Source organism: Pleurodeles waltl, chromosome 5, assembly GCF_031143425.1.
Source record: "Pleurodeles waltl isolate 20211129_DDA chromosome 5, aPleWal1.hap1.20221129, whole genome shotgun sequence".
Taxonomy (NCBI): domain Eukaryota; kingdom Metazoa; phylum Chordata; class Amphibia; order Caudata; family Salamandridae; genus Pleurodeles; species Pleurodeles waltl.
This window is the reverse complement of record NC_090444.1, coordinates 1,253,346,264-1,253,373,403: the sequence shown is the minus strand read 5'-3', so window position 1 is coordinate 1,253,373,403 and position 27,140 is coordinate 1,253,346,264. Positions and strand designations below refer to the sequence as shown.

The 27,140-nt window shown below is 46.6% G+C and overlaps 1 protein-coding gene across 1 annotated transcript in view; it reads left to right on the top strand.

Annotated features, from left to right (window-relative positions):
- MDN1 (midasin AAA ATPase 1) overlaps window positions 1-27,140 on the top strand; it is a 1,740,009-nt gene that overhangs the window by 1,443,286 nt on the left and 269,583 nt on the right. Inside the window, exon 81 of the mRNA XM_069235499.1 lies at window positions 8,008-8,151. Within this exon, the coding sequence (XP_069091600.1) occupies window positions 8,008-8,151 (144 nt within the window). The remainder of the gene's footprint in view (window positions 1-8,007; window positions 8,152-27,140) is intronic.

Genomic DNA, 27,140 nt, shown 5'->3' with positions numbered 1-27,140 from the left:
GGCAATCCATCATGTCAGACAGGTGGGTTTTCACATAGTCTGATGGGGCTACTCCCTCCACTTTGAGTCTACCCCTCCTGCCATGCCACCATCCTACAATCGGATGACTGAGGATCACTTGGCACTTCTCAACGAAGAGGTTACGACTCTCTTGGCTAAAGGAGCTATAGAGAAGGGTCCATGTGGCAGAAGTAGGTCGTGGTTGTTATTCCCACTACTTTGTGGAGCCCCAAAAAAAACAAGGGTCTTCGTCCAGTCCTAAACCTCTTTGCCCTTAATCTCTTCTCAGGACTGAGAAATTCAAAATGCTCACTATGGCTCAGCTCCGTTCTTCCCTGGAGACTGGATGGTAGTGTTGAACTTGCAGGACGCCTATTTTCAAATTCCTGTCCTGCCTGTCCACAGATGTTACTTGCAGTTCGTGGTGTGTCACGAGCACTGTCAGTTCACTGTGCTCCCCTACCAACGCCCCTCGGATGTTCACGAAAGTGATGGCGGTGGTCGCACCCCATTTGCACCAGCTAGGGGTTTCAGTCTTCCGCTACTTCGATGACCGGCTGTTGAACGTGGGCTTGCCTCAGGCTGTCATCTCTCACCTCCAGACTATGGCGACCCTCCTGCATTCGCTGGGGTTCACTATAAACATGCCAAAGTCGCACATGACCCCCTCTTACACACTCCCTTTCATTGGAGCTGTGAGTGGCGTGTCCAGGACATCAAGGCTATGATACCAATGTTTCAGCCTCTATTCCATGTTTCAGTGAGACTGGCTCTGAGGCTGCTGGGCTTCATGGCCTCCTGCATCCTGCTGGTCACACTTGCCAGATGGCATATGCGGGCTCTGCAGTAGGACCTGAATCTGTCCGACATGGTCTTGATCTCGGAAGGAACTGTGCACGATCTGCAGTGATGGCTAACAAACCAAGATTGGGTCAGAGGCAGATCTCGTTCCCTTCCCCAACCAGATCAGACAGTAGTGACAGATGGGAGAGATGGGGATCAGAGATTGTCTGGTCTCCAGCAGAGTCTGGGCTCCACATCAACCAAGAGCTCAGGGGGATCAGGCTACCACTGAAAGCATTCCTTTCCTCTCTCAAAGGGTATGTGGTGCAGGTGTTCGCAGACAACACAACCACCATGTGTTCCTGCAACAAGCAGGTTAGGGTGGTGGTGTTGACCCTTTGTCTAGAGACCCAGTGTCTCTAGAAATGGTTGGAACGTCAGGGCATATCCCTGGTGGTTCAACATCTGGTGGGCTCTCTGAACGCCAGAGCAGCCAAACTCAGCTGTCAATGCATGGTCGATCACGAATGGCATCTCCATCCGGAGGTAGCACAAGGGCTTTTTCAGCACTGGGGAGAGCCTTGGTTGGATCTGTTTGCCTTCCCAGAGAACACGCAGTGTCAGCTGTTTTTCAAGTTGCTATGCTTTTCGTCTCAAGTGGAACTCAGTCCTCCTGTACACCTTTCCACTAATACCACTTCTGCCCAGAGTTATCAAGAACGACCAGGGCCAAGTCATTCTTGTGGCTCCAGACTAGGCACAGAGTATGGTAGGCCAAGCTTCTGAGCATGGCCATCAACGCTCCACCCAGACTGCCTCTTGGGGTGGATCTTCTGTCACAGCAGCAAGGAAGGGTACTCCACCCGAACCTGTCCAGTCTCTGTCTTCTTGCATGGAGATTGAGCGGCAGCAGTTGACAGCTTTTGACCTTTTGCCCAAAGTCTCTGACGTTATCTTGGCAGCCAGGCGTCCCTCAACCAAAACAGTGTGTGCTTGTCTTTGGCTTACATTTGTGGCACTGTGTACCAACTAAACTGTTGATCCCCTTTATAAATCTTCATCTTAGGTTCTTTTGTTTATTCGCTATCTTGCCCAGCAGTGCTCTGCTTTTGGCATGCTTAAAGGTTATCTGTCTGCAATCTCTGCCTTCCTCAGACTTCCTGATCAACCCTCCTTGCTCAAATATTCCATTGTTGTGAGATTCCTCAAAGGTCTTACCCATATGTTTTCACCTACCTCGTTCATAATGCCCAAGTAGGATTTGAACCTGCTCCTTACCTTATGTGTGCTCCTTTTGAGCCTCCTCATAAATGTCTTCTTCGGCTCCTCACCTTAAAAACTACCTTCCTTTTGGCCATCACATCTTCACAGAGGGTGAGTGAGCTATAAGGTCATTCTTTGAACCCACCCTTTTTCTATGTCCATGATGAGAAAGTAGTGCTTCGTACTAGGGTCTCTTTCCTCCCTAAAGTGGTCACGCCCTTTCACATTGGCCAGTCCATCACCTTGCCTACTTTTTACACCCAGTGCATCCTTCGAATGAGGAGGAGAGACTCCACTGTCTGGATAATGAAAGCTTGTTGGCTTCTACCTTAATCATACCAAAGACTTCCTTGTGGACGATCAACTCTTTGTGGTTTATGTGAGTGCGAAGAAAGAACGGGCGGTGCAGAAGAGAACTATCTCCAGATGGGTCGTTCTCTGCATCAAAATGTGCTGCGCTTTGGCTGAGAAGTAACCCCCCCTCAGTGTTTGCATGCTCACTCCAGAGCAACAGCTGCAACCACTGCTTTAGCAAGTGAAGTTCCAGACCTGGACATCTGGTTGGCAGCACTGTGGGATCCCTGCACACGTTCACCAACCACTACTGCCTGGACAGTTAGGTCCACAGGGACGGCTATTTTGGCCGTTCAGTCCTGCAAAACATCCAAGTATGATCTACCAGATAAATCATTACCACAGGTAAGTAACTTGTTCTTTTGGCTTGTCAGTGGGTTATTAAAAGGGTTTGCTACTCTGACTGCAAACAAAAAGATTAGTACTTACCTCCTTCCTACATTCCTGTTTTTAGGCTTATGTTGCATCCTTGTAACCTGGAGCACAGGAGGGACATGAGTGGGCTTTCCTACAAACGCTGTCACTTAAGTCACAGAAAGAAAAGTAAACACCAGTCTCCCTCGGAAGAAGGATCCTGCCATTTGACCTTTTTTGTAAATGTGACCAGATAAGAACAAGATTTAAAGGCCTGTTCGCAGAAAGTGAGATCTCATAAGGGTTCAGGAAGCAAGATTTGGTCAAAGGAAGGAAGCGCAAGCCCAACCAGTAGGGCCACCAAATAGAAAGCAATAACTTGTGAGTTATAAACCAAAAAGCCAATAGTAAGCAGTGGGCAGAATATGTTCCCAGGGAAGCTTTCTGAATGTCCCCAAGATGTCTTTGATGAACCAGACAGCTGTGCTGTCTGTGCGGCTTTGACCGGAAAAGATAAAAGAACAACCTCTACGACTTCTTTATTAAATACAATTGGTCATTATTGAAAGATTGGATACATTTTCAGTGTTAGAATCGTTAATGTTGAGCTTATGGCAGCCTACTCCGTATAGAAGTGCAAAGCATGCACTGGCTGTAGCAGTGGATTCAAGTCTTCCTGATCGTCCTGAAAGTAGCGACCATGCAATTTATTTTAAGGCCATAGGTCACACCTAAATAACATATACTGTGTAACCTGTTCAATTGCTTTCTCCAGCCGCTAGGTGAATCTTAACTTAGGGCTATCAAATTACATTATTGTTGCTTTAGTATATTTAATTAGCAAACCATTCTTAGACCAATACTCTCCCAATTGTTTAGCTCTTTTTGGCGGCCAATCTGGGTTGTTGAGATTAAAACAAGATTGTCAGCATTAATTAAATGTGAAATTATTTGTTGCCAAATTTTGGATGTTCCCCGTCATAATAAATGAGTATTTGTTTTGGGTCCGTAATGTAATGTGTAAATAGCAAAGATGCCAATATACAGCCTTGCTTGAGACCTTGGTGTTAGACCACGGGCTCTGATTAGCTTCACATGGATCCAGGTGTCAGTTTGGAGGTCAATCAATAATTGTAAGAGAGCACGGTTGATTCTTTGAGAATTTTGACAATTTGTGTCACAGTCTATGCTATACAAACTAGTCAAAATCAGTAGGAAAGTCTACAAAACAAACAAATAAGTTAGTTCTTTTTCATTTTAGTGTACAATGGATATAGTAGCTAAACCTTATAAATTGCCCATGGTGGAACAATTAGGTCTTAAGCCTGTTTGGTTGACTGTGAGGTGCAAACTATTCTCAACCCAAGCAAGTAAAAAGGAGCGGAGGTGTTTGGCAAATAACTTGCAATCGGCGCCCAGCAAAGCATTAGGGCGATAACTGCTAGACTGAGATCTTAGATGTTTTTATACATGGGTTGTGTATATAGGCTTTTCAAGGATGCAAGAACTTGGCCATTTAAGATGGTTTGGTTAAAATAAAAACAGCGGCAGGACATGGCTCCACATTTGGGTCTGATTTAATGACTGATAGTATGCCATTAGGGCTGGTAGCCCGAGAATCTTGTCTGTGCATTATAAGTAAGCCTGAAACTTTTTCAGAAAGAGCTAAAGGCTCAAAATCCTTATCTCTAAAAGAGGTCCACCGTATTTCAGAAATACTCCCATAAAGAGATTTAAGATGCTCACTTTAGTTCAGGACCTGTCTGCCCTTGATCCAGGAGACATTACTACAAGTGTTACCTGCTGTTCACGGTGGGCCATGTGCATTATCAGTTTACTGTGATCCTTTTCAGCCTTACCATCACCCCTCTGGTATTGGCTATGGTTGCATCACATCTACAGGGTCAGGGGTTTTTGGGCCTGATTACGTCTTCGGCGGAGGGGATTATTCTGTCCCAAATGTGACTGATATCCCGCCCGCCGTATCACGAGTTCCATAAGATATAATGGACTCGTAATACGCCAGACTGGATGTCCGTCACATTTGGGACAGAATAATCCCCTCCGCCGAAGTCGTAATCAGGCCCTTAGTGTTTCCATACCTTGACGACCGGCTGTTAAAGGCAGTTGTCTCCCACCTCCTGACTATGGTGGACCTCCTGCAGTTGCTAGGTTTCACTGTCGACATGCAGAAGTCACACCTAACTCCCTCTCAGACGCCTTGTCATTGGAGGTGTTCTGGACGCAGTGCTGTTTCGAGCCTGACCTCCGGAATGGCCAGTTCGGGATATTCAGCCTGTGAGTCTGATGATTCTGCTTCCATTCTGGATTTCGGTGAGACTGACTCTTAGGCTGTTGCACCTCAGTCTCCTGAATCCTGCTGCTGATACATGCCCAGTGGCATATGCGGGCTCTGCAGTGGGACCTAAAGTCAAGTACAAGGGGAATCTCACTGACCAGGTCCAAATTTCTGAGGGAACTTCAAATGATCTGCAGTGGTGACGAGCCGCGAATGGGTCAGCTGTAAACCCCTCTCCCTTCACCAGCCAAAGCTGACTGTAGTAACAGAAGGATCACTCCTGGGCTGTAGCTGCCATCTGGGAGAGATGGAGATCAGAGGTCTCTGATCTTTGGGGTAGTCCCAGTTTTGCATCACCTTTTTGGAGATGAGAGCAGCCTGGCTGATATTTGACCACCTTTCTTCCTTCTATCAAGAGAAGGCTTGTTCACATGTTCACTGACAACAGCACTGCCATAAGGTATTTCAGCAAACAAGGCAGGGTGGGGGGGGGTTGGTGGAGTTGGGAGGGTCATAGACCTTGTGGCAAGAGTCCCTGCACCAGAGCAGGTGAACTCAGCCAAAGATACCGAGGCGATCACTAATGACATATCCTCCCAGAGGTGGCGCAAGGTCTCTTTCAGCAGTGGAGAGAGCCTTGGTTAGGTCTGTTTGCCTCTGCCGAGAACGCACAATGATGGTCATTTTGTGTGCTGGAGTTTCAAATGTGATTCTCCCTCCAGTGAAACTCTGGCCTCCTGTATGCCCTTCTGCCCTTGTCACTCCTGCCTAGAGTTACCAAGAAGATCAGGAACAGCCAGATGCAAGTCCTCCTTGTGTTTGCAGACTGGGCACAGGGAGTCTGGTATCCTGAGCTATTGATCATGGCCATCGATCCTTCGATTAGGCTGCCCTTTCAAGAAGAGCTTCTTTGGCAGCTGGGAAGCAGGGTTCTTCACCCAAACCTGTGCATTCTCCACCACCTTGAGTGGTGGAGGCTTACAGCTTTTAACCTGCCACCCAGAGTCTGTAGCATTTCCTTGGCAGCGAAGCATCCCTCCACCACCTGTATATGCTTGCCGACTATGAAATTTGTGGCATGGTGTGCAGAAAAATCTTTTTATCCCCTTTCTGGTCCTCTTTCTGAGGTCTTACTTTTCATGCTTTCCCTTGCCTAGCGGGGCTCTGCTTTGGGCTCTCATGAGGGCTAATTATCTGCTATTTTGCCCTTCTTGCGGTTGCCTGATCAACCTTCTTTGCTCAAGTCCCCTGTTATGCATAGGTTCCTCAGAGATCTTACTGCTCTCCTTCCTCTTTCCCCATTCATTATGCCCCAGTGGGGCCTTCATTTGGTTCTAACATTTTTTTTGTGTGCTCCTTTTGAGCCTCTCCACAATTGTCCACTCCTCACATCCTTCTAAGGAAGAGGAGAGACTCCACTGTCTGGACCCAAAAAAAAAAAAAAACCAGCCTTGGTGTTCTTTCTTGATCATACCCATGAGTACAGGTGAACGACCAACTCCTTGTGTGGTATGTGGGTGTCAAGAAAGATCACTTGGTGCAGAAGTGAACCATCTATTGTTTGGTCATGCTCTGCATCAAAATCTTGTACGCACTGGCCGTAAAGCAATCTCTGAAGGTGGGCTGATTCCACCAAAGCTAAAGCTGCGTCCACGGCTTTAGCACGCAGAGCTCCGGTCCTGGACGTGCCAGGGAGCCATGTTGGCCTCTGCACACATTTAGCAAACATTACTGGCTGGACAGCCGGGTCCATAGATATGGACATTTTGCCTGTTCGGTCCTGCAGGGCTTACTCATTTGAAATTGGTTTGCAGACCCACCTCCAGGGGTTGGTATTGCTTGGTTATCTATTCACAGGTAAGGAATCTGCAGCTAGAGGTCTCTATTAGATGGACAAGTTACTTATGTTCGGTAACGCCTTATCTGGTAGAGACTATATCTAGGTGCGGATTCCTTACTGACCAACACCCCCACCCCACCCCATCCTCCCTGCTCTGTGAATGGATATCTAGTGACAGTGACTTCCCTTTCAGGGTCCTATATTTGACACATCAGTGGTCAGTGTTCTTCATAGCTCTGCGCTTCTGGCATGTTAAGTCATTAAAACAATTTGATGGCGTTCCTGAGTGGCACCTATATAGGAACCACAATGTAATTTCTGGCACAGACTACACCGCCGATGGATGCAGAGGTGATCGACCGCACCTACCGGCGCACAGAGTACTACTCACGAAAAATCCTCCAGATCCCATCTGGTGCCTGGGGAGAATTCACAGGGAAGAACAGGTAAGGAATCTGCAGCTGGATATAATCTCTACCAGATAAAGTGTTACCGAAGGAAAGTAACTTGTCCTTCATTGCCCTTGTCAAAGGAGGAGCATCATGACCCACGGGAGCCTTCACCTCTAGCCACTTGTCTTGTATGTAATGACCTGCCTGACTTGTGGCAAACTTAAGTAGTGTATTGCACTCATTGCCATTGTATACTTGTTGTCATTATATGGTAGATATGCTGCTACACATAGAAGCATGCTACACTCCACACATATGCATTTGTAGTATTTTTGCAGATGCATATGGTATGTTTCTGTTTAGGGAGTTTAGATTAGATAATCTGTAAGATTGCAGAGCTGCCTTGTCAATATTGCTCAGACTATTTACGTAAACAATGGGTAGTAGGTTCGAAATGGATAGTCTGGAATGAAAGGTTTTAGAAAATGTTTGCAAGCAGTTTGTGTGAATTATTTGTTACAAGAGTGCCTTGGCTGATTCAGAGATATCAAAACGGGGTCATATGTAGTCAATAGGGTATATCACCATCTATCCATAGCATACAATGTCAAGGATGTTATAGGAAAGGGATTGTGTTAAAGCAGACATTTTTCTAGCAGGTCTTAAAAGTAAGCTATTTGTATAGAACCTTCAATTACATGTTGTTGTCGTTCAATTCACAGGAAAACAAAAGTTGGATAAGTATGTGGAGGCATTCTCTGACCAAGTGGAATCCACTATACTCTCCATCCTATGTGCAATACAGAGTCTAGTGGAAAAGAACAGTGAAAAAGAGCAAGCAAACACCACTGCAAGTGCAGAGGAAGGTGAGCTTCTGTTAATATTAATTATTTGTTCTAGTGTACACCAAAGAAATACTGAATTCCTGACAACTGTTTTTGGTCTTGGTGGAGACATTGAATTAAAGTGTTTTGTGTATTGCAAAGTCCAAGACTCATCTTGAAAAACAATGTGGGATACTTTTGTTCATTTGTGTGTCAGACTCAATTTTGCAAAATCCTTGAAAGTTTCAAATCACCAAGCATGAATAGAGCAAAATAATGTTTAATCATCAAGCTTTCAAATTTGAAATGCCAAACCTAGACCCCATACCTCTTATAAAAAAAGATAGACACCCTGTGCACCACTAACAACTAGCTAATTAAGGCAATCCGGATATAAATCATGCCCATAAACTCACCATGTGTATGGATTCTCTTATCAATTTAATCAACTTCTATGTTGCTTGTTATAATGACCTTCAAGACCTCACTGGCTAGCACGTGATCAGGCATATGAAATTAGCAGCACCGTAAAACACCTCATCATTGGCCTTAAAACAAAAAAAGTTTTGCCTTAAAAAAATACATCACTTGCCCCAGAATGCTTCAGTGTCTTTGTCTGAATGCCAGAATAAAATGTAAAGATCTTTGTCAGCCACGTGCATGTCTTAAGTGTGATCACCAAACTTTGTTGCCATCTAACATGCAGGCCTCTTGAACTTTCCTAAAAGCAGTGAAATGAATAGAGGGAAAGACACTTATTCACGATGGGATTCTCTCTGAAATTAGCAAATGATATAATATTGCTGTACATGTGTGAGATTCCAGAAGACGTGTCTACAAACAAAATGTCCAGTTAGGCACTACTTGCTGTTTTTTTAACGTTCAGTTTGCCATATTGAAACAGAAAAGACTATTTGGTTAAAAAGACTGCATAACAGGGAATAATAAAAAAGCAGTTAACAATGTTCTAATACATAACTAAACAAAGCTGTGAAAATGTGGCACTTCCATGTGAAGAATTCCAGAAGTCTCCACTGTTCCTTCATGCCTAGTACTAAGACAGCAAGGCTGTTAGTCTTTGAAGCCTAGAGAAGATCTGTGGTCCTGATTCATATCAGGACTGTGAGGATTTCATGAATTCAGAGAAAATACCCATGGTCAAGAACTAGGACCATAAGTAACTAAATACTTGAATAAAGTGTGGGTGTATATGCACATGCTCTGCATGCTTCTACCATCTTATGTTGGACTTGTATGTTGCAGCGTGTTTTTGTTTGAACCTTAAAGTAAAAAAACCTGATGTGACTCCTCCACAATAAACAAAGACACAGACTCCATTTAAGATTTTGTTTGACAATTGGGTGCTTACTTTTCGAGTGCAAGCTCAGATACGTTTGTGCTGCCTTTTCAGGTCCAGCTGTTCGACATTTATGTTTGTGAAGATAAACAGTACAGCTTCTTCACAAAGCCGCCTCCACAGCGACTCTCGGTCATTGACTCTCTGCGCTCCGTACTTGTATTCCCGCACTAACCACTGGTCAAGGTCCTTCAACATCCTGTGGCACCTACTCCAACATTGGCCATTGGCAAAACACAGGTCACATCAGCAACGAACATCTAGAGAAGGATATTCAACACAAATTCTTCCAGTTCGTTGTATGATAAAATACCAAATACCTGTGGTTGAAACAGTGTAGTGTTTGCAACCTTTGCATCTCCCCTACCACACTTCTTGTGACTTCTGCACCAGCTTCTGCAGTAAGAAGACACTGAGGTACCTGAACATGAGACACTGGGCATATCATAAGATTCTACGCCTATCCTCTCCCACAACCCCAGTGTCTTTGGGGATTGAGACCTTCTCAAGACTGAAATCGAAGCAGGCCCTTCATCCTTCCCCATGACGGTTTCCTCAACTGTCTCTATTGACGTCCACAAAAAGGTTGAGGCTTCAGCTCTGAAACCTTCTAGCCCTCACTCCAGGACCAAGCCAAGGTCTGCAGCTCTGGCACTTAATCCAGAGGCTAAGTTCCCAAAAATGTGCCAAGGTATAGCAACGCCGTCACTGGAATAGGGCATCGAGCCCCCAGTCAAGCCATAAAAGGCATCAACCTTTGACTCATTCTTCAACCCCTCTCTGGTTGACTTTCCACCCCAAAACATTGAGCCACGTGAGCAGTCCACTCTGCCTCCACCCTGAGACGTTAAGCAACCTGCCTTGCAGCCGATACCAACTCCGATAGTTGTTGCCAGACTGACTCCAAATCCTGCTTTGTTGTCAAGGTCTTACACTATTAATGAACTCAACCCTGTGCCCAGGGACCTATGCCATTCGTTCTTGATGCCAAGCAGAGGAATCTAAATCCACTTTACTAGCAGATAAAGCCTCACCAAGATCCCTGCAAATCATCCTCTTAAGTGCTCTCACACATTCCTAAGGAACAAAGGCTCGCCTTTGTGGAGTAGGTACCTTTGAGGCTTCCGACCTCCATACCCCAAGAAGCAATCGGGCAGTGACAACAGCCCACCATCTCATCTGCTTTCTCCACAGCGCTCTACTTAATCACTTTCACCAACCCTATACCTCCTCCCCCACCGTTTCCTTACACCCTGGATAGGTCAGTCCACACTGTTTCCGATCCTGGGAGCTGCTATGCCTGTGATGAACACCTAGCACATGGGAGGGGAGAAGGCCCCAGGGAAGAATTCATGGTCAACCCACAGGATGTTCATGACAGAGCCCTACCCCGCCAAACCATCAAACTCAAACTACTGCCTTTCACCAATCACTCAGAGGTTTACCCACCCAAAGGTTGACATGCATGTACCTCAGGGCAAGAATGACCTTCTTGTGGAGACCCTCTTCAAAACTGAAAGCATGGTGCAGTTCTTTTCCATTTCCTGCACAGGCAACTGTTGACGTGTCACCTCCTCAACTCCTTCACCCCCCCACCATACAAAAAGATCAAGTGTATTAACGTAGCTGGCAAGCATGCAGTAGTGGGGATTGCAACCCATTGGTGCTTAACCAAGTCTGTGTGCCTCCTATCATTGGTAGAAGATGGAAGAGTTTGTAAAACACTGCCCCAAGAGCCATCGAAAAGTGAACAAGAGCTTGTGACTGAGTGAAGTTATTTCTAACACCAAAATCCACTGCACCCTCAATACAGAAGGTACAGCTTCCAGAGGCATCATCACAAGTATTTTCCTAGGATGCCGTACCTGGGTACACATCTCCGGGTACAGGTCAGAAAGCCTTTTCAAACTCCTGTTCAGCGGAGAGCATCAGTTCTCCCCTTGGGTCAATGTGATGATTAAGAAAATGAAAAAGGACACTGAGACAGCAAAGTCTGTGGGTGCTCTGCAGGCCACAAACCCAAAGTCTGCTTTCTGACAGATACTTCTAATTGCAGATTCCTCACTTTGCGAGTACCTCAGTTGCCTGAATAGATCTGGACATTTTTCATAGTGTTGCTTCCGGCTGCCAGGAGGTGGCATTGTGCTGCTCTGCGTCTACTTTATCCTGCCCCTTTGGGGCTTCATATAAGCGCTACCGCTGCACGCTGACATCAGTTCTTTTCTTTCCACATCTTCAGACATAGACCTGGAGCTCACTTTCTAAATTTTTTCTTATCTGTGACTTTTGTAACAAAATGTTATTCTTTACAGTGTGGAAGAGAACATATCCTCACAGAAAACTATAAGGTTTAAGCATTGTATATCATTCTGTATTTTTATCTTAATAGTTAACATTAATTTGTATATATAGAGGCTGGATTGACAACAGTGCAGAAACTGTCACAAGCAAATGGCTGTGACAGACCCCCACCAGGTATGTCTCTTTACCCGTGGATCTTCTCACAACTCAGATCTTGCAGGGACTGTACCTGGATGAACCCCGAGGCGATCCAAGACCGTGAAGCCAAGCATCTACATCACTAAACACCGTCAGAAGATGCACAAAGGCCCACCTAGGCCAAAGCTAAGGACACGGACCACTTCCCATTCTCAAGGTCATTTACGCAAAAGATCCTCTTCTGATTCCAAGTCAATCAGTTAAGTTCAAGTCTAAAATGAAACCCAGGAAGTCAGAGAGGGATTCTTTCTTGTCCTGCCATTCTAAACTGGAGAAGTCGCAATTTTATTGAGGTGTCTCTTAGTCTTGGACTCTGCCTCCTACCTCTGAATGAGCCAAACATCACTTGGACAACAGTTCTGATCAGGGAGACCAGATCCTCGGGGCCTGCGCACGTTCCCAACATGTCCACCACTAGACAGTTCCAAACCTCGGATAGATATATCACAGAGCCTGAGAGAGTCCAAGTGGGGGAAAAGGGGATTAGGTAGGGAACAGCTGAGAAGGAGACATGTAGGGAGCAAGAGGTTAAACAACACAATATCAAGATATAATCACTGACTTTCAATGGACTATGGTTCTAAGAGTTCTTAAACTGTAATCATGGATAACCTAAGAAATTACTATAACTAGACCTCAAGAAATCTAGGTACCTGGAAAAAAATCAAGAATGTGTGAATACAATGTTTCATATGAGCTTTTCATGAAATACCACATACTGTTTAGAATGCAAGAACCTGCTTGAATGTTTCAGAATAAAAATTGCATTTTTACATGAGGACAAGGGCTGTCTGAACATTCCCTAAAAACAACAGGAACTGTACTAGGAACTTAATATGCACAAAGAATGTTGCACTTTGAATTAAGCATTTTCAAAAGAAATCCAAAATCTCTGGATGAATGTGTGCACCTCAACAAACACGAATATGCAAATGCCATGAAATGATCGCGCACACTGTTGCCGATCTGAATGTCAAGGTTTACATGCTAGGATTGAATTGCGCACACTGCCGATTCGAACAAGAATATGCAAATGCCATGAAACGATCGCGCACACAGAAAGTTTCACAACTAGTCCCAAAACTCGAAAGTCTTTGAGAACGGGGGTCAGGGGCCAGCCCGACCTCTGCCTTACCGCCCTGCTCAAGGCTCACCAATATGAGGGCAGGCCTGGAACATCAAGGTAGGCCTCCGGAACAGGAGCTCAGGAAGTTGCTGCTGCTCTGCACCGGGACCTCTGGGACAGCTGCACTCCTTCACGTGGAGCTGGGCTGGCTTCCTTATATAGAGTCTGGCCCAGCCCACAAACCACACCCAGTCATGCTGCAGGGAAAGCTTTCAGAAGGTCCTAGAAAGGGACCACACCCTAACACACTCAGTAAGCCTGCAGTAATTACTTGCAAATTCACAGTTATTGCAAACATCAGTAATAGTGTTTTTCAAGGTTAAACTCTGCAATGCAAAAGGTTAACATACTGCATATATACGCAATTCATGAATTATGCTCTTACATAAAGACTGGGTTTTTGCATTGTTGTCGTCCAGTTAGCGCGCACTGTCCTGATGTTGACAGTAAAGCCGTGTCTCGGAGATAGAAGCTGGCTTCTCGGCAGTCAGCAGGAGTTGGCACATAATGTATTTCATGTAACAGCCTTGGACAAAAAGTGCAGATTATATGTGGTATAATAGCTGATTAAATGTGCAGTGTGAACCCTGCCATCCCAGAATGAAGCTGCTGACGAAATATGTATAAGTAATCTTCAAAAAGCAGACTTGCTAAAACATGAATAAAAATATGTATGAATATAGAAACGGACACAAGCTGTGAAGCTAAGCCAAAACAGGGATGCCCAGCCCGGGTACCAAAAGGGTCCCTACAACACCTTGCTACAGTGAAAATAGCTTTTAGTTATTTTTCATTCTAAGGACAGATTTAACATTAAATTCCTCCATGTCCTACTTTTGAAAACCATGCTCCCTGCCTTCTGGGTAATAAGGCCTATGTAGGAATGACTTATAAATATTTAAAATGTCGATTTTGACCTGTCAAAAGGAATTATTTTGACAGGTTGTTTAAAATTGCAACAGCCAGACTACAATTGGTAGGCTTACTGTCATTATAGTAGATGGCACAACTGGTGCTGCAGTCCTTTTGTGACCTTTAACTTACAGGCTGTGAGTATCTGTTGTGTCATGTAATAGAGATTTACAAGTAAGCAAAATATGCCATTCAGGTGTATACCAATTTCATTATGTTTAAAGTGGGAGCACAGGCATTCATCACAGGTTAGCTTTGTAAAGTGCAGACGTCTAGAGCCAGCAAAAATATAGGGTCCAGCAAAAGGTGAAAAATCCTGGTTGACACTGCTGAAAGGCAAATTTCCTACAGTTGATTGTCTCTTGTGCTCCTAAAGAGATAGCAGCCTCTTTTGCTGTAGTCATTCAATAGGCTGCTGAATTGGTAGACCTGCAGCTCCCATTCTTTGAGGTCAAGAACAAAGTGCTAACAGAAGTCGTGCAGCATGAACATGCTTCCACAGAACCACTTCTTCAACTTAATAAAGCCATTTCTGATGGCCCCAGGTCCCGGAGGGTGTACAGCACACTCTCACCCAAGCTGTCAAGGATGGGAGAGATGCAGCCAAGTTTACCATCAGGTGTGGCTTGGACACGACCGTCTTGCTGGGCGGGGCGATTTCTTTGACAGTGGCCCTCCGATGCCACGCCTGGCTACCTACCACTGGCTTTGCGGGAGATGTCCAGTCGAACTTGATGGACATGCCTTTTGATGGCTCATGCCTTTTTGGTGAGAAGGCAGACTGTGCGCTAGAGAGGTTCAAGGATTCTCAAGCTACAGCCAGATCCTTAGGCCTCTCAGCGTCGGCTCGTCAGCAGTCTGTCAGGGGTACCAAGCCAACCACAGGTTAGCCACCGCCTTCTGGCTTCACAGCATCCCGTGCGAGGGCAAGGTTGTGGTACCTTCAGACCCAGAAGGTCTAGCCAGAGGTAGGTCCCACCCAGGCCCCCTCTTCCGCAACGCCCAAGCCCTTTTAGTATGGTTCTGCAAGACCATGTCCACCCAGTTGGAGGGAGGATTCAATTTCATCTCCCTCACAGGCGGTCCATAACATTGGACAAATAGGTCTTGCAGATCATACAGAAGGGCTATTCCCTCTCCTTCCAGTCTTTCCCTCTCTCTATCACTCTGGTAAAAGAACGGCTGATAGAGGATCATTTGACCTTATTCCACGAGGAAGTTACTGCTTTCAAAGGAGCATAGAAAGGGTCCTGGTGTCCGAAGTAGGCAGAGGTTGGTATTCCTGCTACTTTCTGATTCCAAAAAAGAACAAGGGTCTTCGTCCTATCTTGGATTTAAGGGACGTCAATCTCTTCATCAAAAAGGAGAAATTCAGGATGCTCACTCTTGCTCAGGTCTTGTCTCCCCTAGACTAAGGAGACTTGATGGTGATGTTGTACTAGCAGGATGCGTATTTTCACATCACCACCCTGCCCATCCACAGGCATTACTTGCGGTTCAAGGTGGGCCACGAGCACTTAGTTCACTGTGCTCCCATTCGGTCTCACCAGTGCCCCTCGGGTATTCACAAAAGTGATGGCATTGGTGACAGCTCATCTGCGCAGGTTAGGGATTTCAGTCTTCCCCTCCCTGGACGACTGGCTGTTGAAGGCTCCAACGCCTCAGGCTCTCGTCACCCAACTTCAGACTTTGCTGGGCCTCCTGCATTCGCTAGGGTTCATTATAAATGTGCCAGATTCACACCCGACTCCTTCTCGGAAGCTCCCTTTCATTGGAGCTGTTCTGGGCACAGTGCAGTTTCGGGCCTATCCTCCCGAAAAGTGAGTCCGGAATATTCAGGTTATGATATCAATGTTTCGGCCTCTATCCTTGATTTCGGTGAGACAGCCTCTGAGGCTGTTGCGACTCATGACTTCCTGCCTCCTATTAGTCAGACATGCCAGATGGCATATGAGGGCTCTGCAGTGGGACCTGAAGTTCCAATGGAGCCGAATCAGGGAAATCTTACCAACATGGTCCAGATCTCGGAGAGAACTCCAAAAGACCTGCAGTGGTGGGTAGTGAACTGCGATTGGGTCAAAGGCAGACTCCTCTCACTTCCCCAACCAGATCTCACGATAGTGACATATGCATCACTCCTGGGATGGGGTGGCCATCTGGGAGAGGCAGGGATCAGAGGTCTATGGCCTCTGGCGGATTCCGAGCTTCATATCAACTTGTTGGAGCTTCAGGCGATCCGGCTAGCATTAAAGGTGTTTCTTCCTGTTGAGAAAGAAAAGATAGTGCAGGTGTTCACGGACAACACTACCGCCATGTGGTACTGCAACAAGCAGGGCAGTGTGGGGTCGTGGACCCTTTGTCAAGAGGCTCTAAGTCTCTCGACATGGCTGGAACACCAGGGCATAACCCTGGTGGTTGAACACCTGGCAGGTTCTCTGAACACCAGAGCGGACGAACTCAGCCGGCGATGCTTAGCGGATCACAAATGGTGTCTCTTCAGCAGTGGGAAGAGCCTTGGTTAGATCTGTTCGCCTTTGAAGAGAACGCGCCATGTCAGCAGTATTGCTCGTTGGCGTTTCCAAGGCGGCTGTCGCTAGGCGATGCTTTTCGTCACAAGTGGAGTTCAGGCCTCCTGTACACCTTTTCCCCCATACCACTTCTGCCCAGAGTTCTCAAGAAAATCAAGAATGACCGGGCCCAAGTAATCCTAGTGGCTCTGGATTGGGCACGAAGAGTCTGGTATCCAGCGCTTCTCAAAATGAGCATCAATCCTCCAATCAGGTTGCCTCTTCAGGAGAATCTTCTGTCGCAGCAGCACCCGAACCTGTCAACTCTGTGGCTTAATGCGTGGAAAGTGAGCGGCAGCAGTTGTTGGTTTATGACCTTCCTCCTGAAGTCTGTAATGTCATTCTGGAAGCCAGGCGTCCCTCTACCAAGACGGTTTACGCCTGCCATTGGAAGCGTTTTGTATTATATTGTACAGAGAGATCTAGTTATCCTCTTTCTTCTTCTTCTTCTTCTTCTTCTTCTTCTCTTTCTAATATCCTTCATTTCATTCTGACAATCGCCCAACAGGGTTCCTCCTTAGGGACTCTAAAGGGCTATCTTTCTGCCTTTTCAGCTTTTCTTCGACTGCCTGATCAACAGTCTTTGTTTAAGTCTCCTATTGTACAGAGATTCTTAAAAGGGCTTGTACATATGTTTCCACCTACGTCTTTTGATATGCCCCATTGGGACCTTAATCTGGTGCTCTTATGTGTGCTCCTTTTGAGCCTTTACATAATTGTCCTCTCCGGCTGCTCACTAGAAAAACAGCCTTCCTATTGGTGATCACGTCTGCCAGAAGAGTAAGTGAGATGCAGGCCTTATCATCAAAACCACTGTATCTCATGGTATATCCTGATAAGGTAGTTCTTGGAACTCGTGCCTCTTTACTACCTAAGGTGGTGACTCCTTTTCTGGGTCAGAACATCAACCTGCCCATCTTTGCTACACAGCATCCCTCTAAAGATGAGCGTCTCCACCGTCTGTACCCAAAAAGAGCTTTGTTGTTCTACCTTGACCGCACAGAAGAGTTCCGGGTGGATGACCAAATCTTTGTGGGGTACATTGATGCAAAGAGGGGTCGGGCAGTTGAGAAACGAACCATTTCGCGCGGGGTCGTTCTGTTTATTAAAATCCGCTACGCATTGGCTAAGAAGCAGCCTCCTGGGGTCTTGAGACCTCACTCTATAATGGGGAAAGGTGCTACCAGGGCATTAGTTTGAGGTGTGCTGGTCCTAGACATCTGTCAAGCGGCAACGTGGGCTTCCTTGCACACATTCGCAAGGCACTGCTGCCTGGATAGCCAGGTGAGGAGAGATGGGCATTTTGCTTGCACGGTCCTGCAGGACTTTCTTGTATAAAGTATATGTCCGCAGCCCACCTCCAGGAGGTTATGGCTTGGGTTTATATTCTAAGGTAAGGGATCTGGAGCTAGAAGTCTCCATCAGATGAACAAATTACTTACCTTCAGTAACAAATTATCTGGTAGAGACTCTATCTAGCTGCAGATTCCTTACACCCTCCCATCCCTCTGCGCTCTTCGGTTATATAATGTCTTTTTACCCTTTTTCAGGGCATGTCATTTCGCACAGACAAACGGAGAAAGTTCGTTCTTCCATGACACAGCGCTTGTAGTATTGGAAGTTGAGGAAAATAACTGCAGAATGCGTGCCGGGGTGGTGCCTGTATAGAAGACCGTGACGTCACCGATGGCTCAAACTACGCTACCCATAGCCTGACAACGCACGTGGATCCGAACGACGCCACCCAACAGCACGCGCAGTGTACTGCTCAACAGAAAAAGTTCCGGATTCAAAGTTGACAACAGGGAATTCTAAGGTAAGGAATCTGCAGCTAGATAGTCTCTACCAGATAATTCGTTGCCGAAGGTAAGTAACTTGTTCAACAGCACACTAATGTATGGTTGGCCAAACATTTTCCGTCTCACGTAGCATCAGCAGAGTGACAGGGTGAAGTCGAAGAATGCCTAAACTTGTTCGACGACGACTTCTTACCTGAGTGTCCCGAAGAGTTGGAAGACAAGTTGTGTCGACTCCGCAAGCGGTCTCGACCGGGAGCGATGCGATGCGGTGTTGAGCGCCGGGCTGCCATGAGCTTTAGGAACTGCTCTCTCAAAACCCACATGTGCATGGCCTGGTACTCGAAGCAAGACTTCAGGTTGTGGTCATGCTCCAAACTCATCACACATCTATCTGTGCATCCATGATATTGACACAGGAGACAGTGTCCCTGTAAAGAACAAAAGGTACAGGTTGTCAGACACGGTGAAGGCCAGCATCAAGGAAGAAGTTGCCTAAATGCTAGCTTTAGGGGTGATTGAAACATCTGACAGTCCTTGGTCCAGCCCTGTGGTACTGGTACCTAAGGCTGCCCCACCGGGCACCAAACCAGAACTTCAGTTCTGTGTGGACTACTGAGGTCTCACTTCCATCACAATGACTGACGTACACCCCATCCCCAGCGCTGATGAGCTCATTGACACACTAGGTGCTGCCAGTTTCCTCTCTACCTTTGATTTAACATCAGGGTACTGGTGGATCGCCTTGACTGAGCTGGCAAAATAGAGGTCCACATTCTCAACCCCTGAGGGACATTACAAGTTCCAGGTAATGTCCTTTGGTTCTAAGAATGCCACTGCTACCTTCCAAAGGTTGGTTAACCGGGTCCTGGCTGGTAAGGAGGCATTCTGTGCCACTTACCTAGATGACATTGCTGTCTACAGTGCCAGCTGGGAGGAACACCTGCTTCACCTCCAAGAGGTGCTCCTGACCCTGCAACAGGCAGGATTGACAATCAAGGCCAGTGAGTGCCAGACTGGGCAGGGTTCTGTGGTGTACTTGGGACACCAGTAGTTGGTGGCAAAATACCGCCCCTCCAGGCCAAGATTGAAACAATCATGGCCTGGCAACCGCCTAAAACTCAAACTGAAGCGAGGGCCTTCCTGGCCACACTGGTTACTACGCAGATTTTTTAAGGGATATGGCACCGTGGTGGCCGCCTTAGCTGAGCTGACTTCCAAAAGCAGCCCAGGTTGGTTATCTAGACAGAGGCTTGTCAGAAAGCCTTTGATTCTCTCAAGGAAGCCATGTGCACAGCACCTGTGCTCAGAGCCCCTGATTACTCCAACAAATTCGTAGTGCAGACGGATGCTTCAGAGCATGGCATAGGGGCAGTATTAGCACAGATGAACGAAGAGGGTCCAGACCAAGCATTAGTCTTCTTTAGCAGGAGGTTACTTCCATGGGAACAGAAATGGAGTGCCATTGAAAGAGAAGCATTTGCTGTGGTCTGGGCACCGAAGAAGCTGAGACCATACTTGTTTGGGACTTTCTGATTCAGATAGACCACTGGCCCCTCAAATGGCTCATGCAAATGAGGGGTGAAAATCCTAAACTCTTGAGGTGGTCCATCTCCCTACAGGTAATGGACTTTATGGTGGACCATCGCCCAGGGACTGACCACGCCAGTGCTGATGGTCTCTCCAGATTCTTCGTCCTTAGTAATGAGAGCTCCCAAGGGTTGGGTAGGTCTCCCCACTTTCAGCTGGGGGAGACACGTTAGACCCGACAGCATTAGTGTGGTCACCCCCAACTTTTTTGCCTGCCTCCCTCCATTTTCCCGACATGGTTTTTGCTGACTTTAGGAGTCTGTGCACTTTACCACTTAAGTCCAGTGCTAAAGTGCATATGCTCTCTCCTCTAAACATGGTAACATTGGTTCCTACCCCTAGCTGCATATATTTACCTGTAAGTCCCTAGTAAAGTGCAGTATATGTGCCCAGGGCATGCAGATTAAATGCTACTAGTGCTCCTACAGCACTGAGTATGCCACTGCATAAGTAGCCCTTTTACCTTGTCCCAGGCCTGCCATTGGAAGGCCTGTGTGTGCAGTTTCCCAGCCACTTCGACTTGGAATTTTAAACTACTTGCCAAGCCATTAACTCCCCTTTTTCTACATATGAGTCACCCCTAAGGGAGGCCCTAGGTAACGCATAGGCAGGGTGCTATGTACGTAAAAGGCAGGACATTTCCCTATGTGTTTTACCTGTCCTGGTAGTGAACAACTCATAAATTCATTTTCCACTACTGTGAGGCCTGCTTCTCTCATACACTAGCATTTAGCGTTGCCCTCATATATTCTTAAGTGGTAGATTCTGATCTGGAAGGAGTTGCCGTGTCTTGTTTGGTATTGCCAGACTGGTAATAGAAAATCCTGCTTACTGGTAAAGTTGGATTTAATATTACTATTTTAGAAATGCCACTTTGAGAAAGAGGGCATTTGTCTGCACTTACTACTATCTGTGCCTTCTAGACTGTCTCCAGTCCACGTCTGGTCTGTGCTGGTTGACAGCTCCCCTTGTGCATTCCACCCAGACAACCATAAACACAGGACACTCAGTCACATCTGCATTCATCTGCATACTGAATGGGCCTTCCTGGGCAGGAAGGGTGGAGGGGTCTTCACTTAAATTTCAAAACCAGTGGGCCTGCCTTCACACAAAGGACTGATAACACCACACAGGGATCCTGCAGACAGGACTGGACTGAAAGACTTCACCTCAAGAAAATCCTTGTGAATTGAAAATCGACGCAACGCCTGCAGAAATCGACGCAAAGCCTGCATCGCAGCTGAGAAATCGCCTCACTGCCGACCTGAAGAACGCAGCACTGACTTCCTGACTGGACATTGGACTCAGTGCCTGCTTTGCAAGGGAAAATTCCACACATCGCCTACCGGATCGACGCAACGTCTGCTCCTTCTTCCAGCACATCAAGGATTTTTAACACATCATCCCTGGGCATCAAAATATCCCTGCATCTCAGTGAAGAAGTAAGACTGAGTGCCTGAAAAACAACGCAACCCCTTGCAGCGTGGAAAGAAACTACACATCTGTGCCAGAGAATTTAATGCAACACATTATTTTTCCATGCATCTCCTCCTCTGCGGTATTTGTGCGTCTGTATTTATTTTTTACGCATCCCTGTTACTGTATATAACAAATAAACAACTGTTCATTTCTGAGGATTGAGACTCTCTTTAACCTTTTAAAAGTGATATTTCAACTTGTGCTTATTGGATCTTTGTTGTTTCAATCTTATTTTATTCAGATAAATATCTATTTTTCTAAACCTGTGTGGTGTATTTTTGTGGTGTTTTCACTGTTATTCTGATTTATTGCATAAATACTTTACACATTGCCTTCTAAGTTAAGCCTGACTGCTCAGTGCCAATTTGGATTGTGTGTGACTTACCCTGACTAGGATTATGGTACCTACTTGGACAAGGGTGTATACCTCTGCCAACTAGAGACCCCATTTCAAACACTAAGTAATTGAACTAGACATCCCACAGGCATATCTGCTCATGCAGATATGTCCTCACACCAAATATAAATCACACTACCATAGGGCTCCAAGCTGTTGGGGTGACTCACTATTATTTAGATGCAGTGACCGTGTTTTTGCTCATGGCTTGCACCATGACACGAAGTCTGCAATAGCAGGCTGTATGTAGTTTTTAGGGGAGGGGGTCCTGAAGGGTGGCTCCAATACATGCCGCAGCTCTTAGGAACCCTCTCCAGTACCCGGGCCCCCTTGGTACCATTTACTTGGAAGTTAGAGTGGTACTGGAATGTATGCCATTTGGATGCAAGGAAGACATTTTCTCTCATTTTAGAGAATGAGCACTGGCACTGGGGACCTCATGAGCAGGGACCCAGTGCACTTAAGTGAAAAAAAATTGGTACCAGCTAGCAAAAAGTAGGGGTGACCATGTCAAAAAGGGCACTTTCCTACATCTTTGATCTGAAAGAGACTTCTAGGTGCAGATTCCCTACCTTAGAATTATCCTTAAGCATTAGACTAGATCCAGAAACTTTTCGTGAGCAGTACCCCTACGTGCCAGTAAGTGCCATGCACCCCAAGGTCTTGAGGTAGCACTCCCTCACGCTCTTTTCGAAGTGCGACACTGCTACAGTCTCGATTCCAGTAGGGAGGAAGGTCCCTGGATTGGCCGCTGTAGGAAACTGGCTGTCTATGAAGTGCATCAATGTATGGGGCACTATGCAGATAGTCCAGGTGACCCTTGTTGGTTTATAAGGTTAAAGATGACAATTCCAAAATATCTCTATTGTTGTAGTGTGGGCGAGCAGTTAGGCTTATCAGAGGGTAGTGCAAAGCATTTGTTGTACTCACAGAAGCAATAAATGAGAGACAGTCAAGAAGGAACTGAATACCAATTGTTTAGAAAAATAATTACTTTGTTTATATTGTTTCAACATCAGCATACTTTTACCAAAATAAATAAAGATGCAGTGTCCTTTATGTAGTAAAGCAATCCTATGGCAGGAACCACCTACAATGCATATGGGTACTCGACTTACAGGACCAGTCTTCAGGAGTTAAGGTAAGTACAGGGCACTCTCCAAGGCAGCACCAACAGCTCACCTTGTGGAGCTTGAGGGCCGTCCTGGTGCAGAGGTGCTTTACAACGTCAGGTACCCTGTTGGTTTCTATGTAGAACGGTCCCTTGGGGAAAAAAAGATTCAGGTGGAGACTGGTGTGGGTGGGGGGGTGTCTTTGGTCTGAACCAACAGAGGTGCTCAAGCCTTGCGATGCTCGGGTTGTAGGGACACCTTTGGTCCTCGTCTCTGTTTGGGATATCTGGGTGCAGAGGTGTCCTGAGGCATCGTATCTTTGTCACCAGAGACAGTCGTGGTTGAGGGGACCTGCACAAAGAGGTTGCAGGTGACATCAGGGAGTCCACAGTTGAGTCATTCAAGGTGGGCTTGTGTCCTAGAGGACCACTCTGGCACCGTTGACCTACTTAGACTTTGAATAGGGGGCACCAAGTGTTGAGTTTTTGGCAGTCCCAAGTTTTTCTTGGGTGCTTGCAGATTGCAGGGAAGTAGCTCCGCTACTCTACAGGAGATCCTGGTGCTTCTTAAGGTGCAGGCAGTCCACCCAGGCTACTGGAGACAGAGCAGTTGCAGAACGAGTCAACTATGGTGCAGTGGTCAAGAACTGCTGGCAGGGTCATAGCCAAGTCAGTAGGTACTCCTCAGTTATTGGTGTAGGTGTGTTTTGGTGTGTGTAGTGTAATAGCCAATGGGCTACTAACCCTTGGGGTTCCAACACCCCCTATAGGACAACTTCCTGTGGGAAGTGGGCATATTCCTATTCCAGGAGGCCTAGTTTCTGCCCATATCAAGATGATAGAACTCTTCCTCAAGTGTCCACCTCAGGTAGCCCAACTTAGGGGTGTGGTTAGCCCAGAGATGCACCTACTGACAAGGTAATGGGCCCCAGGATGGGGAGCGGAGGGGTTCACCTGCACCCAGGTCTGAAGAAGCCAGGCGTTGCATACCAAAGGCGGGGGCCCTTTGAAGCCTCTGGCCTTGGTATGCAGATCTGCTAGCCATCCTGCTAGAGTGGATGACAACACCCCTCTTTGGAGCAGGCTTTGTTCCTGACCACTGAGAGCGCAGGCTCTCACCTCCTGGGGTTCAGAAACCTGTCTATGATGACAGCCTGGTTGAGACCAGTCAGCCAACACACTCAGACTAGTGCGGTTCAGGGGGCACCCCTAAGGTGCTCTTTGGGTGCATGTCTTAATAAATCCAAGGCTGGTATCTGCCTGGATTTATTAAGACGGTTTCAGTGAAGCCATTATGTGACTGGGTCACTCAAGATGTTGATTGGCCAGCACAGCACATACCTTAAGATGGCTTCCCTGTTTACTTGCAGTGTTCAGCAGTGGCTGAGCAGCACAGGGTCATATCTGCTCCTGCAGATAGGACCACACATGAAAAATGAATGCACCCTACCTTAGGGCTCCAAGGCCTGCTGTAGGTGTGACTTACATATACTTAGATGCAGTGATGGTGGCAAGGTACACAATGGTTGTGCCATGCAGTGTCTTGGCCTGGCTTGCACCTGGACACGCTGTGTGCATCTTATTTTTAGGGGAGTCCCTGAGGGTGGCAGAGTTTGTGCTGCAGACTACCACTTACTAGGGACTTATACAGGTAGAGGAGTGTGTCAATAATACACATTATCTTTTTTTAAGGGAAGAGCAATTGGCACCAAGGATCTGTTTTGCAGGGGCCCAGTGCACCTCCTCGAAAAACCTCAGTACCAGTGGCAAAAAGTGGGGGGTGACCATGTCAAAAGCAGTAGTTTCCCACCACAAGGGCCTCCTTTCTAACAACAGTTGTCACCCCATTTCATGAGGCCAATCAATGAAACTGCCTACTTTTTTGGCTCCATAACATCCCTCTAAAGAAGAGAAGTGACTCCACCATCAGGACCCGAAAAGAGTGTTGTTCTACCTTGATCGCACAAAGGAGTTCCTGGTGGACTACCGACTCTGTGGGGTAAGTTGGTGCGAAGAAAGGTCGAGAGGTGTAAAAGCGGACCATCTTGAGGTGGATCATACTCTTCATTAAAATCTGCTAAGCCGTGGTGGAGAAGCAACCTCCTGGGCTTGCAAGCTCACTCCGCTAAAGCTGTGACCACTGCATTAGTACACGTAGTTCTGGTCCTGGACATTTGTCAGGCAGCAACGTAATCATCTCTGCACATGTTTACACTTGCAAACACTTCTGCTTGGACAGTCCTGTGAACAGGGAAGGGCACTTTGCCTGTTCAATCCTGCAGGACTTCTTTGTTTGAAATTAGTCTGCAGATCCACCTCTGGGGGGATATTTCTTGGGTTTATATTCAAAGGTAAGATGTCTGCAGCTAGAAGTCTCTATCAGATGAAGAAGTTAGTTACCTTCAGTAACGCCTTATTTGGTAGAGACTATATTTAGCTGCTGATCCCTTACCAACCCACCTATCCTCCCATCTCCTCAAACATATTTCTAGTGACCGGGGTGACACCTTTCAGGACCCTAGTTGTTCACGTCAGTGCTCTTCCTGGCCCTGCACTTCTGGCATGGAAAGTCATAAAAAGTAACTGATGTCAGCCTGCCTCTGTGGAGCCTATATAGGTACCGCAATGTCATTATGGTGCAGACAATGACAAATGCATAGCCGATTCACCCCACCTGATGGCAGGCAGGGGTACTGCTCATAAAAATCTTCCGTATCCAATCTGAATCTAGGGAAATGGAAAGATGAGGACTCTGCAGCTGGATATAGGCTCTACCATGCAAGGCTTTACTGAGGGTAAGTCACTTATTCGTTGATGCTGCCGGTAGCAGATGCCAGTGTATATCGGCACCAACCATGCGCATTGACATGTGTTCCTTTTTTTCCATGCCAATAGTTGTGGATCCAGTACTACCGTTGGTCTTCTGAGACCGTTCCTTCTAGTGCGCAAGGGAGAAGTCCCCAAATAATAGATACTCTTTGTGGGATATATCCCAAACAGATGTCTGTAACTTATCCCCACTTGGTCAGCTTGTAGTGCATAAGTTCAAAACACAATTCTGCAGCGAATGCATCCAAATTAACACAAAGGCCATCTGAGAGCAAGAAGCAAAGTTGTTCTTTGCCTGACACTGAAGTCACTGTAAAGACAGCCCTTCTTTGAAGCAGGCTCTTTATATAGTGAACCAAAATCAGGTACACTGTGCAAAGAGTCAAAGCACACCCCAGAGGTATTACAGGGGCACAAATTACATCTCAAATGCTCTCTTTGAGTAGTTTGGTTGAGCAGTTCGGCATCTCAGAGAGTAGTGCTAAGAATATAAGGCCCCCACGCATGCAGTGAGACACATACTCAATAAAATAATCTATCACCAATTTCTAAAAATAACCTGAACTTTTATATAAAGTTTGATTCCAAGATCACAGGAGTCAGGTGAGTACTTTTCAAGTTATGAATTTTTAGAGTTTTAAAAAGTAGACAGTGCATTTTTAGTAAAGCTGCAATGCAATCCTGTGGAGGAAAACAAAGACCGCAATCCAGGTAGAGTACAACAATTTACAAGACCTATCTCCTGGACTTAAGCTGAGTTTCGGGCAAGGCCCAAGGCCACAACAACAGGTCACCTCCGGGATCTCTCGTGCGTCCTGGTGAAGTGGTGTGCTACGGCGATGGGTGTCTCATTAAAATCTATGGGGATTGATCTATTACAAAGTCGCTGCAGGGATGAACTGGAAGGACAGTCCAGGGGAACCCATACAGGGGCTCAACCCTTGAGGTCCTTGGGCATGTGGAGACAGTCTGTCCACTCCTCGTCAGGCTGTAGGGCACGGGTTCAGGGGTGTCTTCTAGCATCAGGTCCAGCACTGGAGTTCCTTTGCTGCTGCAGGGGGGTCCTGCAGAAATGTTAGGCACGCTTGTACTGGGGGTCAAGTCTAACCAAACCAACAAGTGGTCTCAGATTTCACAAGGTGGGGAGACATGAGGACACCCTTGGTTGTCTTCTCCTGGGTCCAGGGCAGATGGGCGCAGAGGTGTCCTAGGGTTTTAGGTCTTTGCCTCCTGGTCACTCATGGCTCCAGGGGGGTCTGCAGAAACAGTCTGCAGATGCCATGGGGGAAGTTCACAGTGGGAGATCAAGGGCTGGGATTCTTTACTGAAGGGCCTCGAGACCACTCTGACACTGTAGGCCCACTTCCC